At 49.5% G+C, this 14889-nt stretch overlaps 1 protein-coding gene across 1 annotated transcript; it reads right to left on the reverse strand.

Moving 5' to 3' along the window:
* Window positions 1-265: 265 nt before the first annotated feature.
* LOC129211796 (cystathionine beta-synthase-like) lies at window positions 266-13823 on the reverse strand. The gene is made up of 12 exons (XM_054839448.1): window positions 13721-13823; window positions 13171-13302; window positions 11864-11933; window positions 10506-10597; window positions 9281-9406; window positions 8167-8251; window positions 6432-6537; window positions 5786-5857; window positions 4425-4559; window positions 3760-3868; window positions 2923-3007; window positions 266-479 (listed from the first exon to the last, which is right to left on the reverse strand). Exons 1-12 carry the CDS (start codon window positions 13769-13771, stop codon window positions 382-384), a joined length of 1161 nt encoding a protein of 386 aa, XP_054695423.1. The 5' UTR covers window positions 13772-13823; the 3' UTR covers window positions 266-381.
* Window positions 13824-14889: the final 1066 nt, after the last annotated feature.

Here is a 14889-nt window from a genome sequence, read left to right on the forward strand (position 1 = left end):
ACAACTCATGGCAGCTACAACACCGGCAGCGCAGAGGTAGCCACCGCTAGCAAACACACCAAACCCCCACCTGCTAAAATCTGGGCAATAGCAACCAACCCCTTCCCATCCCTCCCTCCGTGTTACCTCTCCAGCCCCGGGAAGCTGCACATAACCACACATGGCTATTAAATGCAATTTCTTTAGTTAGCTTCTCTTTAGTGATATTCTGGGTGGCATTTAGCGGACAAAGTGGTTATTACATTACAATTTTCACCTAGTCATTTTAAGAAACTATCAGCTGGATTAGACCAGAAAGCACCCTTGGCCGGGTGGTTCAGGCTCGGGGGGAGCAGCCGGCCCTGCCGGAGGAGCGGAGGTGGGTGCAGCCAAGCTGCAGCACTACTTCTTGTCATTTCTGCTGACAAAGGTGAGGAGGTCCATCGCTGTGACCACACCAAACACCATCTGCTTCATGAAGGAACTGCCGTTTCCATTGACTGTAAGCACAGAAAATGCCGGTTTAGTGGAAAAAAAAAAAAAAAAAGAAGAAGGAAAAAAACCCGCCCACAGCTGTGCAGAGGCTGCTATTCATTTATTAAGCGAAAAACCTTAACGGGGACAGCAGCTGTCTCTGCTCTGCCTCAACAGAAATGACTGATGCAGCCTCGGTCAGGTTACTGGGATCACATCAGGGAGGTTTTTAGCTGCAAATAATGCACTCCTTACCAGACCAGGAAACTTAATTTCCCACTTGTTTTTACCCAAACTCTGTTCCAGTTGTGCTGGAAAACTTCAGGCCAAACTAATGGGACTCTTTAAGAGCAGCAGTGAGACACTTTCTGTTCTGTTCTCGTAAGGTCCTACACCACCGTTAATAAAACAGCATTGCAACAATTGCTTTAACTATCTGAGAAATGTTTTCTTAAATAAAAATAAAACTAGCCACCAGAGTCCAAACACGAGATAAAATGCAAGCTCCGAAGGTGTGGGAAGAAAGTAATAAATAAGGGGGTAACTGTGACGGCATTAAAACAGCAGCTCTGGAAAACGGGTGTTGTTTGAAAACCAGAGCAAGAGGCACTGTGTACAGCTGGCTGATATTTTTTGGTGGGTACCATTTAATTTGTGGATACCATATAATTTATATCGAAATGTGATACAAAATAGATTTTCATTATTTTATGACAACATAGCTGAGAAAGGAAATTCTGCCTAGCATTATTTTGGGGGAGAAAATTGGAAATGTGCATCAAAGGCAGATTTGAGTGAGAGACTTTTGTTTGCAATGTTTTGTGGGAACATAGCTGGGCTTGCAAGCCAGCTTTAGAGCTGATGGGGCTTTGGGGCAGCAGGCCATGGAGACACAAGCAGAGGGGTTGGGATGTTTGCACACAGTGGGTTTTGGAGGCCCTGAGTTCAGCAGGCAGCCCTTTGCTGGCAGTCCATATGGTGCAGTATTGCATGCTGCTTACCGTAGGAATGCTTTGCATGTTCAGTGTGTAATCCTATAAAATCAGTATAATTACTCCTTTCAACTCTAATTTAGAAACCTAAACATAGATCTTCTGACTGCTTTTTCATGTTGCTAACATTTTAAACAAAACAACTCTCTCGAGATAAGGCCAAATTTGTTCTTCTAGAAGTTTTACAGTATAATTGTACTGGAAGGGTGTGTTAGGTCAGATTCGCAGAACAGCACCTGGCACCATACCTGTTTTGGTCAGGGGAGATACAAGGTGTGATCCCTCCTGCCATCAATGTGTCAGCAACCCTGGTGCTGACGTGGTCCTACTGGACATGACACGACTGAACGGGTTTGCTTCACCAGGGAGGGGGTGGCTGTACAGTGGTTTGAGAATAAACCAAAGCTGCTGGTATGGATGCTTTATTGGGCTAGTCTAATGGTGCAGAGCATCCCTATACCCAGCCACGGTCCAGGTAAGGTTCATGCACAAATGCCTCAGGCTGCATGCATCAATATGCGTTGTGCCTTCTGACCCCCCCCCCGACTCATGTGCCCCTGCCACAGGGCTTGCTCATGGTCCAACAGATTTGTTTTTAGCTTTCTCAACTTACTCTGGACCTCCAGGGTAGGTGTCTGATAGCACCCTTAGCAAGGCCCCTTAGCATATGGATATATCCAGCCCCCTTGGAGCACACAGGCATAAGGACATCTCTTGGCTGCATCTCCAGAGGTGGCAAGTGGGAACAGGGGTGTGTGGAAGTGGGATGTAGCCTGTGTGGTTTGTTCCCTTGCACTTACATGCCTGAATTCCACCTAGCCTTTATCTAATGTGCCCAAAAGCCCCTTTCGACCTTGCCCTTGAGATACTAAGTCTATGAAGATCCCTAACTTCCCCTGTGTTTCCTCTGCTGCCCACAGCTAGCAAGGCAGTGATTTGAATTCAAGGTTAAGAGACTAAACGAGTAGTAGAGGCCTGAGCAGCAAAGGCACTGCACCCCAAGCTGCTACCTACGGTCCACGTTGGCTGTCAGAGGGGACCAAATGAAATCCCATAGTGAATACCTTCCCATCCCCAAAAGTGGGTTTCCGTGGGAAACCATGAGATGAGGGGAGGGGATGGAGCTGATGGGTGCTTCAGTGTCATCCCTCCATGGGGAGACAACACAGCTCCCATGGCCAGGATCTGGGAAGTGCTCCTGCAGGACACACATCCAGCAGTGTGCTGGTCCCAGGCTCCTATGGTTAAGGTTTCCCCCATCTCCCCTCATCCCTGTGGTGTCAGGAAAGGAAATGGGTGAATAGTTGGCACTTCCAGGGCTTTGCAGAGCCTCAAAGGAAAAATCCTTCCTGCAAAGGCTCAGGGGCTGCACATGTGGAGCAGCTGTGCTGATACCTACTAAGTTCAGGTTGAGAATTTCCCTCTCCCCTCTCAAATGTTTTTGCAAAGCCCGTACAGTGTTTCTGCAGATACCTACACTGCATTTGCTCATGCACAACGATAGCAAAATGGTCGTTCTCCAGGATGCAGGAAAGCTTCCCGAGGCTGTCCTCCAGGCCAATCTAAACAGGAGAAAAAGAGACATTTTACATTTCACTTCACATTTAGAGGACAGTGGTGCGGAGCCTGACTCCTGCCTCTGACTGTGGCTGTGAGTGGGCAGGGTGGCACCCAGTGGGACCAGGATCAGGTGCGCCTCACCCACCTGCACTGTTTTGGGGAGATGGGAGGGGATGCAGGCAACCTGCAAACCTGTCTTTGCTGTAGCTGAAATACAGCGCTGTCTCCCCCCAGCCCAAAGGGCCTGCATGGGCCAGCATGAGGTGATGGCTCATCTCCCCTAAAACCGCATCCATTTACCTTACTCCACCTCTGGACCACTGATGGCCATCTGACCCAGGCGCCCCTCCCCTGCACACCCACAGGACCTGCCCTGTGTCCCATCAGAGCCCATGCCTGCTGCCCCAGCCCTGCTGAGCCCTGGCAATGGCTGGGCTCTGATTTCAGAGGGTGCTGGTCCCCCAGCTGGACAAAATCCTCTGACAATGTAAGATTGGGGATGGACATTCATGCACTTTGCTCCTGGCATTAAAGATCCCATGTCTGAACCCCACAGGCTCAGCAGCATTTTTGCAGGTGCCTGTCCTTACTCTCATCTCCATGTTGTCTCCCTCGCCCTCCCCACCTCTGTCTACCTTCACCTCTCTGTCTTTTGATTGACCTCTTCTCCCAGTTCCTGTCACTCCTCAGGGTGGTGGTGCACCTCTCCCTGTCCCTGGACAGTGGCTGACACCAGCCACAGCCTTAGCGGTACCTTTGAGAACTGGTCATAGATGACCTTCGTTACTGGGTCTGAGAACTGTGCGTTTCCAGCCAGCACCGAGGTGAGGGTGTTGCTGAGGGTCACCATTCCCAAAATAAGTCTGTAAGGGAACAGAGAGTTTTCAAAAAGGTCAGACCTGAAGTCGGACACACATTTTATGTAGGGGCTGAACTGCTCCGCGTGAAGTCAGTGACTAAATTGGTGCTGCCATCAGCGGGAGGCACCAGCTTTCTCCTCATCTGAGCAGGACAAGAAGATCCTTGTCCTCACCAAGCTGTTGGTTTAACAGCAAAGTCTGCTGTTGCAGTCCAGGACTTCTAGCAGCTGGGAGAAGCAAAACTTGTGGGCTCTCCAGTTGCTTATTTGTGTGGGTTTCCCACCCAGCCCTCACCTCTCCTCTGGCCTCCCCTTGCCTGTACACTGCTGCAGCCTCTGCTGAGTCTAGTGGGCACTGGATTTGGCTTTAACTAGCTCATTTACAGGGAGTTTTCTTGATGAACCTTCACAAGGAGGCAGATGATATTTTTAAAATATGCATCACAGAATCCAACGCGAGATCCCCATCACTGGATCAGTAAATGGGACTTCTCTTTAGCTTCATCATGGCTGCTTTTCCTATGTGAATGGCTGTCTCTGTAATGAGTAAAAATAGTTACCCTGATTCAGCAACAACAGGAGCTTGGTCATAGCCCTTCTCCTGGAGGATCTCAATTGCCTTTTGACAGCTGACTTCTGGGAGAAGAATGAGAGGGGCTGAAAGATTCAGTTTCTGCACCTTGATGTTCCACCACCTGTTGAAAGACAAATGGCAGCACCAAGCTGTTACTCTGCTGCGGGGGTGCGGGCCTTGCTCAGGGAGGCAAGGCCAGTATTGATGAGACCAACCACACAGAGATATTCTGCCTGCCTGCAAAGCTCCACTCCTATCCCCAAAGCAGTAATGCTGCAAGTCCACCATGGCCAGGTCTCGTTGAAGCCAAGCTTTCCCTACACCCAGTGTTCATACAACTCCCGAGGCAGGGCTGAGGCCAGCAGTTGGCAAGGTGCTGAGCTGTCCCAAATCCAAGGAAGCTACTGAGGGCTTCACTTCAAGCTCATGAGTGGAGGCCTACCAGTTTTATTTCTTTGGTTTGTATCTTTGGTCCTCCAAATGCAGCTCCAGGATACTGCCTGGTAGAGATGCTCGTGTGACTTACGAGGGACAAGCTACACTTGTTTGCTGGGGACAACAGGCAGCTCCCAACTCATCTCAGTCCTTCATCCTTGCAGAAAAGGCAAGGCAATGCTAGAGGCCAGAAGTGCCAAGAGCAATTCTAACCAGGCATGAGAGTCCTTGAAAATGTATTAAGTTTTTAGGAAATATTTTGCAATAACCTTTGGTTATAGTAACCCAAAGGAGCAGGTGACATCAATAATACCTGCTGTCTTTAAAGTGAGACTAGGTGCTTTCTAAACAACCAGCATTTGCCCAGCCACATATCAACTGGCATCAGCAGTTTGTCTGTGATTCCCTGCCTTGAGGGGACTCTTCCCCCATGGTGTGCAAGAGATAGCTGAGTTGGTCATCTTTTCTGGCCCACAGCTTGGGAAAATGAAAATTTACCCTTCCCTGCTTGAAAAGATCTCCAGAGCTGTTTGAAAGGGTGTTTGCTATGGGAGGGATACATGTCCCCGACAGCCTGATGTTCCTTTGAACATCAGCTGTGGAGTAGAGAGAGGAGGTTTTGAGTGGAGTTCTGCTCAGCAGGGTTTAGGTGGCTTGGACAATGACTGCCATGTGGGAGGGGATCAGCAACTTTGAGACAGAAATGGCTCCTTTATAGACTTTAGTTGGAGAACTGGGAGATCTAACCACTCAAAAGAGAGGAGCTGACATCACAGCCTCCCCAGAGGGATCCAGACTTAACTGTGTTTTATCTAAATACTGAAAGATAATACTTTCCTTTGAAGGTAATAATTTCCAGAGTCAGAAAGCTGATTCCTTTAGCACCGTTTATACCAGCAGAAGTTGTCTTACCAAGGCTTGTGCTCCCGGACATCATTGAGGAAACCATTTTTTATCATCCACTTATCATTCAAAAATTTGGACCTAGAAATCACCAACAAAGAGCGAGTCTGTGAGCCTTCCAGAAGAAGTCGTGCTTTGTTTCATGCACTAGACCACAGCACTGCCCTGGGGCTCCCATGATTTTTGCAGCTGGCTGTTCTTAGCCCCTTTTAAGGTCAACGGGAGCTGCGGGTGCTCAGTAACTCTTAGAAGCATGCCAGATATTTGCCTTCCTAACTTTAGGCATGCAAGTTCAAAAACTGTAGCTTGACTGATTCCTGCTCCGTGCAGTAAGTCAGTGACAAGAGGAAATAAAACCCAAGTGTCCCAACACCCAGCCCCTGGTGCTTGCCACAGTAGTATGCTATTTCTCTCTGTTGTTTGTTTATTTTTTTTCCTGTGAGCTGCTCCAGGGAGACTCCCAGCTCTGGGCTTACTCTGAGTGCCATGCTATCAGACTTACTGCACTCCAGCAACCCACACCACCTGGGCTCAGCAGTGCTAAGGTCCATGGGCCCCATGACCCCAACCCAGGCCATATGCAGAGACTGGGGGAGAAGGCTACAGGAGCTCCCACCCCCCTGCCCAAAAGCAGGCGAGGAAGCGAGAAACTCACATGTAGTTCCTGACGGAGTCGGGCAGGATGACGACGCAGCGCTGACCTTCCTTCAGGTCCTTGGCAGCCCGCACGGCGACGGACATGGCACTGCCCGAGCTGCCGCCTAGATGGGTACCAAGAAGAGAGAGACAAGCGTTGGGGTTGCCCAGGGTGTAGGGCCACAGTCCTGGTGCGCGGGGCACAACGCTGCCCCGTCTAATGCTACCAGGGGCACTGAGACCAAGCAGTAGCAGAGATGACACCTCATAGACCAGAGCAGCTCAAGACACTGAGAGTGGGAGGACAATTGGCCCCACAGCTTTGTGGGTTTTAGGGTCAGGAAGAGGTAGGGACTGAAGGGACATGTTCATATGGTGGCTCTTGGCAATGGGCTTATAAGGCAACATAAGAGTCACCTTATGAACATCATGAACCACTTCTTGTGATGACTCTGAGGGCAGGCCAAGGGCTGAAAGGTTCAATATGGGGTCATTCATACCACTGCTGCCCATGCCGCACCATTCCTTTGGGTGAGCAGAAGACCATGCCAAATCTAGAGCTTCTGGCTGACATATTTGGCAGTCAAAGATTGGCTTTAAATGCATTGTAAAGACTGAAAAAACCATAAACATTACATTCATGCTTGGAATACCAGGCCAACGTGATGGGAAGACTTAAATGCTCCCTGTGCCTGTGTGCACGCATGTGGTTTGCTGCACGTAGGGAAAGCAGGTCCCTGCTTTACAGAGGCAATTCTTCCACCGGTAGTTCAAGTACTGGAAGTCAAACACATTCCACTATCTGTGTGCCAATTACACACCACATTCAAGGCAGCACGTATTTTACAGCAGGTTAATTAGCACTGGGTCACATTTTTCAAACAAATGAGGAAAGGTCCTGAAAAATGCAGTTCTGGGAACATTAAGCTATTCACAAATTATAGTTGAGTTCAGCAAGTGGTTTCTGTTGAAACACAGCGACTCTGTGCCTGCTAGGTTAAATCAACATTTAAGCATTTCATTACAAATGGCCTGATCGTTTCCAAAACTCCCTGGCTGTGAGTGCTCAGAGCTTTTATCAGCTGTAACTACAAGCTTATATATTGTCTGGTCCTGGACACAAACCTATAGCTATCTGCTCAGTGGCAGAGAAGGCTGAAAAACGCTGATGCTCTGTAGAGGCTCTTAGGGTACAGGCAGGGTTTGTCTGAGGGCACCTGTTCATTTTGGAAAGCCAGTGGGGTCACTTACAGCTTGTTGGCACAGGGAGAAATACCCAGTAAGAACATCTTACACTTTCTTTACTTTCAAACTTTCCTGGTCCAGACCTGGCACCTCTAGCATGGCAACCATTCAACGACAGAGAGTACAGCCTTGCAGAGTTGTTAGCGGAGCAACAGTTTTAGCCCACCTGTCCTTTCCTCAGTCCCATTAATCCTCTCCTCAGCTTGTGTAACACTACACCAGAGTTAGGCCTGAAGATCCAGTTCCCATGTGCAAAAGTGTTCCAGTAAGAGGAGAGTTATTGCTTCTATAATTATTGCGGCTGGTGAGTCAGATCCCAGACCACTGACTCACTGCCACACCTCTGAAGTCTACAGCGACCTACACACCAGCTCAGGGTTCGGCCATTCAGCCTGCTTAACCTAGCAGACACAAAATGCAGAGAGCACCTACCCCGAAGCATTTTGGTCCCAAAAGGATGAGGTTCAGAAAGTTTGTTAAGAGAAGCAACTGTTGTCATTGGTGCTTACCGCACAATAATCCCTCCTCTCTAATCAGCCTGCGAGACATGAGGAATGAGTCTCTGTCGTTGCATTTATACCACTGATCAACCACCTGAAGAGAAAGCAAGAAGGTTGGTTCCTGGCAGTGTTATTTCAGGCTGTCCTGACCCTCTGAGGCATGCCGTGGTGCTGATGCCTTACAGCATCTGGCAGCCTTGAGCTGCTTTCCACACGTTGTAAGCAAATGAGTTTTTCAGGCAATCCTTGGTCTGAAGGATGTATCCTTGCTTGTAGGCACCTTTCCAGCCAGCACCCTTTTCTTGGAGAGTTAGGGTTGTCTGACAGGCCCAGAGTCAGGATGTGGAAGAGGGAGTGGTGTTCGTGATGTCTCAGGGTAGGCTACACTAATGGTCAAGATTTTACCAGGCAAAATCAGATCCAACTACAAAAAGAGTTTTGGGTTACTGCAGACCAAAGTTCTAAAGCTATGCATAGACAGCAGAGATGTAGTTAACACAACACCTGAAAACAGAAGGAATCCGGGGTCTGAGACTGTGGGGAACCTTTCTAAGAACGAGGCCGGGGGAGCACAGGAAGCTTGAGTTGGGGCTTTAAAGCACTGTGCCTGGTGGCAACTGATACACAAAGAAGAAATTTGACAAGAAGCTGTACAAGGTTCATGATCTGTTGTCTTATATGGCTCGGACTGTCTTCCAGCCCCTAAGTGGTGCAGGGCTTCTGCTGTGCATGTATGGTGCCTACAACAGCAAAGGCTCAGGAAATGCCAGCGTGTTGAAAAGCAGCCTCAGCACTGACCTCTTCTATGTGATGGTAGTACAAGAGGCACGCTCTGAACATTGGTGAGGCTGAGCTGACGAGGCTGGTACTGTGGCATATTCATCGTTTGCCCCTCTATTTGGCTTCTCCTTGTAAGTCAGTTATAATCAGATTTACTCAGAGAGATGCCTCAGTGCTGGTGTCCCAATCCCCATGCAACAGCTTGTTCTGCACCAGGAAGGTACACAAATGGCCTCAGGGCTGGGCCACAGCCAGGTGACAGAGCTGGCTACATCTGAAATTTGGAGTAGGTTGGATGCAAAGATAAGATCAGACTGAGGCCTCTCATCGCACGGCTACTTACTGATCTGTCAAGGACAGTAGGGATAAAGTCATGCCCAATGCCCTCCACCTCGATGGTTGTGGTGTTTGTCTGGTTCATCTCACTGGGCAGAGCAACGATGGAGCCGTCGGGATCTACGCCAATGATCTTTGAGGGGAGGAAGTTTTGTTAAACCACAAAGGGAGTTCAGAAATAGTCAAACACGCAACTCAAAGGAAAAATTACCCACGCCCTTATCAGCAACATTTTCCTTTCCATGATATTCCTGTCCACTGGCAGCATGGAGAACTTCCAGGATGAAAAGGTACTGTTTCTCACTGTCTTTTAAAATAGATCCTAAGCAGTGTTCAGCTGCTGCAGAAGTGGCGGGTGGCTTAAAAGGTTATCACTCTCAAGGTGTTTGTCATCACCCTTTTGGCAGAGCCTGCTACTTGTCCCTTAGGAGAGTGTGAGTGCTCCTTAATCTGCTCCAGTGCAAAGCCAGCTAGTTAGCTCAAACCTGTAGAAACCCACAGCTACAGACATCCTTTCTAGATCTAGTTGTGCTGGCTGACAGTAGCACCTCCCTGGTTGCTTATAGCTTTATGTCTGGGCTGAGGTGACACTGCTCCACACACAGCTTCAAGCAGTCAGCGAGGTTATCCCATGCCCAGGTCCCCCAGTCGCTGGGTCCACACCATCTCAATTTGCCACCAGTGGATCAGGGATCGCTCACACACCGGCTACGCCAGGGAGGTAGTAACTGTCAAACCTCCAGTCTGCACTGAAGCATGAGCTCTGCAGAATGAGCATCTATGACTGGTGTCAACCATACAGCACGGAGGCTTTTGCAATAGCAGATGAGAAGCACTCGTGCAGTCTGTGCCCCCCCGCGGAGCTGCCAGAGCAGAAACTTTCAGCAGCCGCGTTCACCAGGAGCAGCAGCAGCAGTGCTGCTATCAGCTGGGCCAGCCACTTCGGCGGGGGACATCTGACTGTGTCCTGCAAAGGGCAGGGTACCGGGCAGGGTGGGATTGGTAATCGGGCTGCGGAGCCTTTGACTTCTAAGGCACTCGGATCTAGGTCAAGCTGAGCACAACACCAAATTGCTTCCAACAAAAGCCAAGCTCGCTGTGAAAAACCAAACAGGTGGAGACAACAACTGCTAGCTCAGGTGAGACCTGGGGTTAGGCTTGATCAAAAGACAGGCAGGAAAACCCAGAGGTTTGCCATGGCTCCCAATGGACAGCCCTGCCTCCCAGCTTACCTTGCACTCTGGGCACTTCTCCTTCAGCTTCCTGGCAACGCCGGTGACGGTGCCACCTGTGCCAGACCCAATCACCACCATGTGGACCTTGCCTGCAGGTTAGGGAAGAGAGAGGCTTGCAGGGACTCAGCGTGGCTTCCAGCACGGTCTCCTTTTTATGCAGGGCCCTGCGCAGGTGCAGACCCCGTGTCCCTCAGCTGCTGCAACCCCATGTGCAGAAAGAATAGGGAGAGGTCATGCTAGTGGTCCTGCAGAGAAGCTCAGATGAGCTTGCAGGATTTGACCACAGCTGGTTCCTCCTCAGCACAGGGGGCTGAAGGTGACCTCCAAATCTCCCAGTGGTCTCCATGACTTCTGCATCTTTGGCATCTAGTGGCTTAAATGTAGGGAGTATCTCAGTGTTTCCAGCCCTTTCAAACCGCACCATGTTGAAGCAAAGAATGCATGTGAAAAACAACACATATTGATAACGGGTATAGCTTTCCAGATAACGTAAGCATCCACAGTGGCAGAGCTCTGCCTGGAACCCATGTCGGTCAGATGTAGCCTGGCATCAATAAAATTATACTGATGCAGGACTGGTAGGACCAGAATCAGAATCAGGCCTTCAGAGCCTTATGCTGCAACTGCATTGGGAAAAAGGGATTTATAATTCACTACAGGCAGCCACTAGGAGCAAATCTAAATGTTGTAGTGAAGGGAAGGCTGGGACTCTCTTGTTTCTGTTGCTACCCGACTGCTTTACAATTATGATGACTGTTCTCCAGTTAATACCCTTGAGTCCTGTTTACTTTTTAGAGTGCTCCCAGTGCTGGCAATAAATTTCACTTCTATCTGCACAGACATGCACTGGGATAGTCCTTTATCCTCCCCCAGCCATCACATCAAATGTCATTAGTCTGTGGAGTTTCAGTCTATTTTGATTTGCAAATGAGTGTGCTGGATCAGATGCAGCCTGCCATGCCCTGATGAATTTATATTCCCCAGCGAGGCCTGTTGGGCCATCTTGTGCTCTCAGTCGCAGAGATGTCATCGTTGTGGAGATGTTGTAGCTGCAGAGACAGGCTCTTCCTCCTTGAGTACAGCCTGAATTTGTTAAGCCTCTCGTTTCCTCCCTGAGGTTTTTGAAATGGGAGGCCATAGCAGGGAAGCCCTGCAGGCTCAGGTGGATCTGGAGTGGATTATGTGAAGTTGCTACACTCTGTGTGCCAGTATTATCAAGGGTGCCTTCACCTACAGGGGCCCTTTTGGCCATGTCTAGACGTTTAGGTCAATAAACGATGTAAAATAAGCCTCTCGGAGAGGGCTGTAGCCCTCCGCACATCCTCAGCACATAGAAACAGCAGCGCAGACAGTACCTTCACACTGCTCCAGAATCTCCTCCGCTGTGGTGTCGTAATGAGCCAGAGGGTTGCTTGGATTTCGGTACTGTTTATTTCAACAGAGAACAGCATGAGTTACTGTGTGAAGTGTAGGTCAAATACCAAACTAGCTATAGCTCCTGATGAGCTTTACTCAAAGCATGCAACTGCCCAGCCAGGCCAGGTCACAGGTATTCATCCTGGTTGTCATTTTGGGACAGGTTTCTAAGGACACTTGGGATTTGTCCACAGTGGAAGATTAAACGTGCCCACGAACACTCGCTCTCTGGCACTCGGTGCCTCTTTGGTGTGGGGATCGTGTAGCTTTGTCGTATGCTGCATTGCCAGGTTTTGTGGGATTTGGTGGTTTTGTTAAAGCCCTAGCTGCTGGATACGAGAGAGATCCTCAGTATTTTAACTAGTGCTTAGATAGAAACATTTTTAGCCTTCTCTGTTGCCTTGAAAAAGTTGAAAACACAGCCCCACAATACTTCTAAAATACTGAGGAAACAAAACAAAAATCCTCCCTTAAATGCCACATTAGAAAACTTTTTTCAAGTATCACATATGTAATTTTGAGAGCTGCTTTGTCACTTTGGGGCATTCGTGGCTGGCAGCGCGGCAAGTTAGGTGGCTGCGAAACATGGGCTGGAGTAGTTGTCCTACCTGTGCAGAGGGATTTACTGCAGGGGGTACACAGGTATAGCACTGAAATGTGTGCAGCCCCACGTTCACACCCGTAGACCAGGCTGCTTCTGAAAAGCGTATTCAGACGTTGAACTTCCTTTTTGTTAGCAGGAAGGAAATTTATGGCTTCCCTGACTTTTCTCCACTCTAGGAGCTCCCTACCCACTATAGGGATCCCTTCCTGCAGTGGGGTCAGACTGGAGGGAGAAGTGCCTTCCTGTATCAGACCTTGTGCTGCAGGAATTGCTGGCATATTTGCCCTTTACAGCATGAGGTTTATTTCTGAGGCAGAGCTGAGGCCGCGAGCCAGGCATAAAAAGTGATTTTTTCAGGTCAAAGTTAAATCTGAAGCAATTTGAGGAGTGATTTGAGTGTGCAAGAAAACCCAGCCTCGCCCACATCCAGGCTTTGGCAGAAGTATTATAGGTTTGGAAGTGTCCCTTATTTTGTTTCTGCCACCTCGTGCTTTACAGAGGAGTGATTAAGTTTCAAACGCCATAAAACACTGACGAAATCTGCCTCCGTTGCCAATTTGAACAAAGTCCCCAAATCCCGGCACACTTGGAGCACACACTATAAACCATGTTTGGAAAGAGAGTCGGAGGAACGGCGTTTACCTGGTCCAGGATGTGAGAGTTTGGGATTTCACTTTTCAGCTTCCAGGCAACACGAATGTTAGACTCTGGGGCATCAAAGCGGGTGCACGGGGTCCTCACGATTTCAACACCCAGTGCCTTCAGAATATCGACCTTTCAGAGGGAAAAGAGTAGATGTAACGCAACTGATCCCACGTAGTGATGGTAATCTGAACCTGCGGGCTCATGGCAGCATCAGATGCCAGAGGAGCTTTGCATGCAGGAGATATTTAACATTTGGAGATACAATGTCCGATTCTCAGTTATACTATCTCTGACATCCTCCCGGCACCTCGAGCCTCCTGCCTGAAGCTGGCACACGGATTCAGGCCTGGCCTCGTGCCCTGTCCTACTTGGAGGGCAGGCTGGGGACACGGCAGAGGTAGGTAACACTGTGCTGCTCCTTGGTGCCTGGGGAAAGGGGCAGAGGGATCCAGGGTAGGCAGCAGCGTCTCCAGTGTGCTGTGGTCTGAGCCCCTGCATGCAAGGAGGAGGTCTTAAAGCTGTCTTTCTCCCACGTCCCTTCTCTCACCTCACCAAGCATGGGGAAGGAGCAACTACAAATGAGCTGTAGGGTCTTCATCCACTCTCCATGGGGGGAGAGAGGGTCAAAAGAGAAAGGTGGGTGAGTGTTGAGGTGCCTGGAGATGAAGCCTGTGGCAGCTGGAGGTGGCATCTGATACAGACGGAGCTTAAGTGAGATTTAAGTTGAAATGAGGGTGGCGCTTTGGAGAAGGGCTCAGTTTTGAGCCAAGTCAGGGTCCAGGTCTGGCTTCACTGGCATGAGTTCAGCTGAGCAGTTTGGCTCCCCAAGGCAGAGATTTCTGCCATCTCCAGGGTGTCAGTTTCACCTGATCATCAGCTCTCATGCAAGTGACTGGATTTCCACGGTCTCAAGAAAGCAGCTCAGACAACCGTGTCTCCAAGCTAAAGAATACCATAGAGACAAGGAGAGACCCAGTGACACGTCAGATGTCAGAGGGGAAGACAGCAGGACCGGCAGCCAAGCCCTTGTGCCTGCCTGCCTCTCCTCCACTCCATCCAGCCCTTGCCCTCGCAGACGTCAGATATTGCTCCATTTCTCTGCAGGCACACACTGTGTTTGGCTAACACGTGACCTCAGCCACGCCACTGATGCTAGATAATCAGCCAGGCCATCACAGTGTGCTTTTTTTCATCAGGAGGAAATCTTCTGAATAACTACAAAGCTATGTCAGCGTGTGCAGTGAGGCTCATTACCCTTTAAAGGAGAGGGCACACTGTCTCTAGAAAGGGAGAGGCAGAGTGAGACAGGGAGGGAGATGTTCCCCAGCTGTGAGGTAATACTGTACAGAGCTCTGACCTTTTCCATGCTCATTTTCTCCGGCAAGACAATGATGCAGCGGTAACCTTTCACTGCAGCTACCAGTGCCAGCCCGATTCCTAGGTGGTGGGGAAGAAAGGGAATTGGTTGACAATAGCATTTGGCAAGGCTGACCAACATGCATTGCTTCCTGCATTCCTCTCTCCCGATGGTGAACGTAACCGACAAATGTTCACCCATGAGCTACAGGTGACAGCATCCTCCATGGGCATCTCGGGATGTGCCGGGAGTGCAGGAGGATGCACTCATGGGCGAGCCCAGCTGCAATATCCCTCTTGCTTGCAGGAATCTACTAGTGTGACACAGAGAGAAAGGCAAGGCTGGGGAGCGCTTTCCTC

This window comes from Grus americana, chromosome 1 (assembly GCF_028858705.1).
Source record: "Grus americana isolate bGruAme1 chromosome 1, bGruAme1.mat, whole genome shotgun sequence".
Taxonomy (NCBI): Eukaryota; Metazoa; Chordata; class Aves; order Gruiformes; family Gruidae; genus Grus; species Grus americana.

Excerpts from the sequence above, each read along its gene's own strand:
- LOC129211796 (XM_054839448.1), bottom strand. The coding sequence starts at position 13,771 with ATGAAGACCCTACAGCTCATTTGTAGTTGCTCCTTCCCCATGCTTGGT. Across the intron at positions 6,538-8,166 it reads AGAGGAGGGATTATTGTGCG|GCGGCAGCTCGGGCAGTGCC; the intron begins GTAAGCACCAAT and ends GTACCCATCTAG. Across the intron at positions 3,008-3,759 it reads TCTATGACCAGTTCTCAAAG|ATTGGCCTGGAGGACAGCCT; the intron begins GTACCGCTAAGG and ends TCTCCTGTTTAG.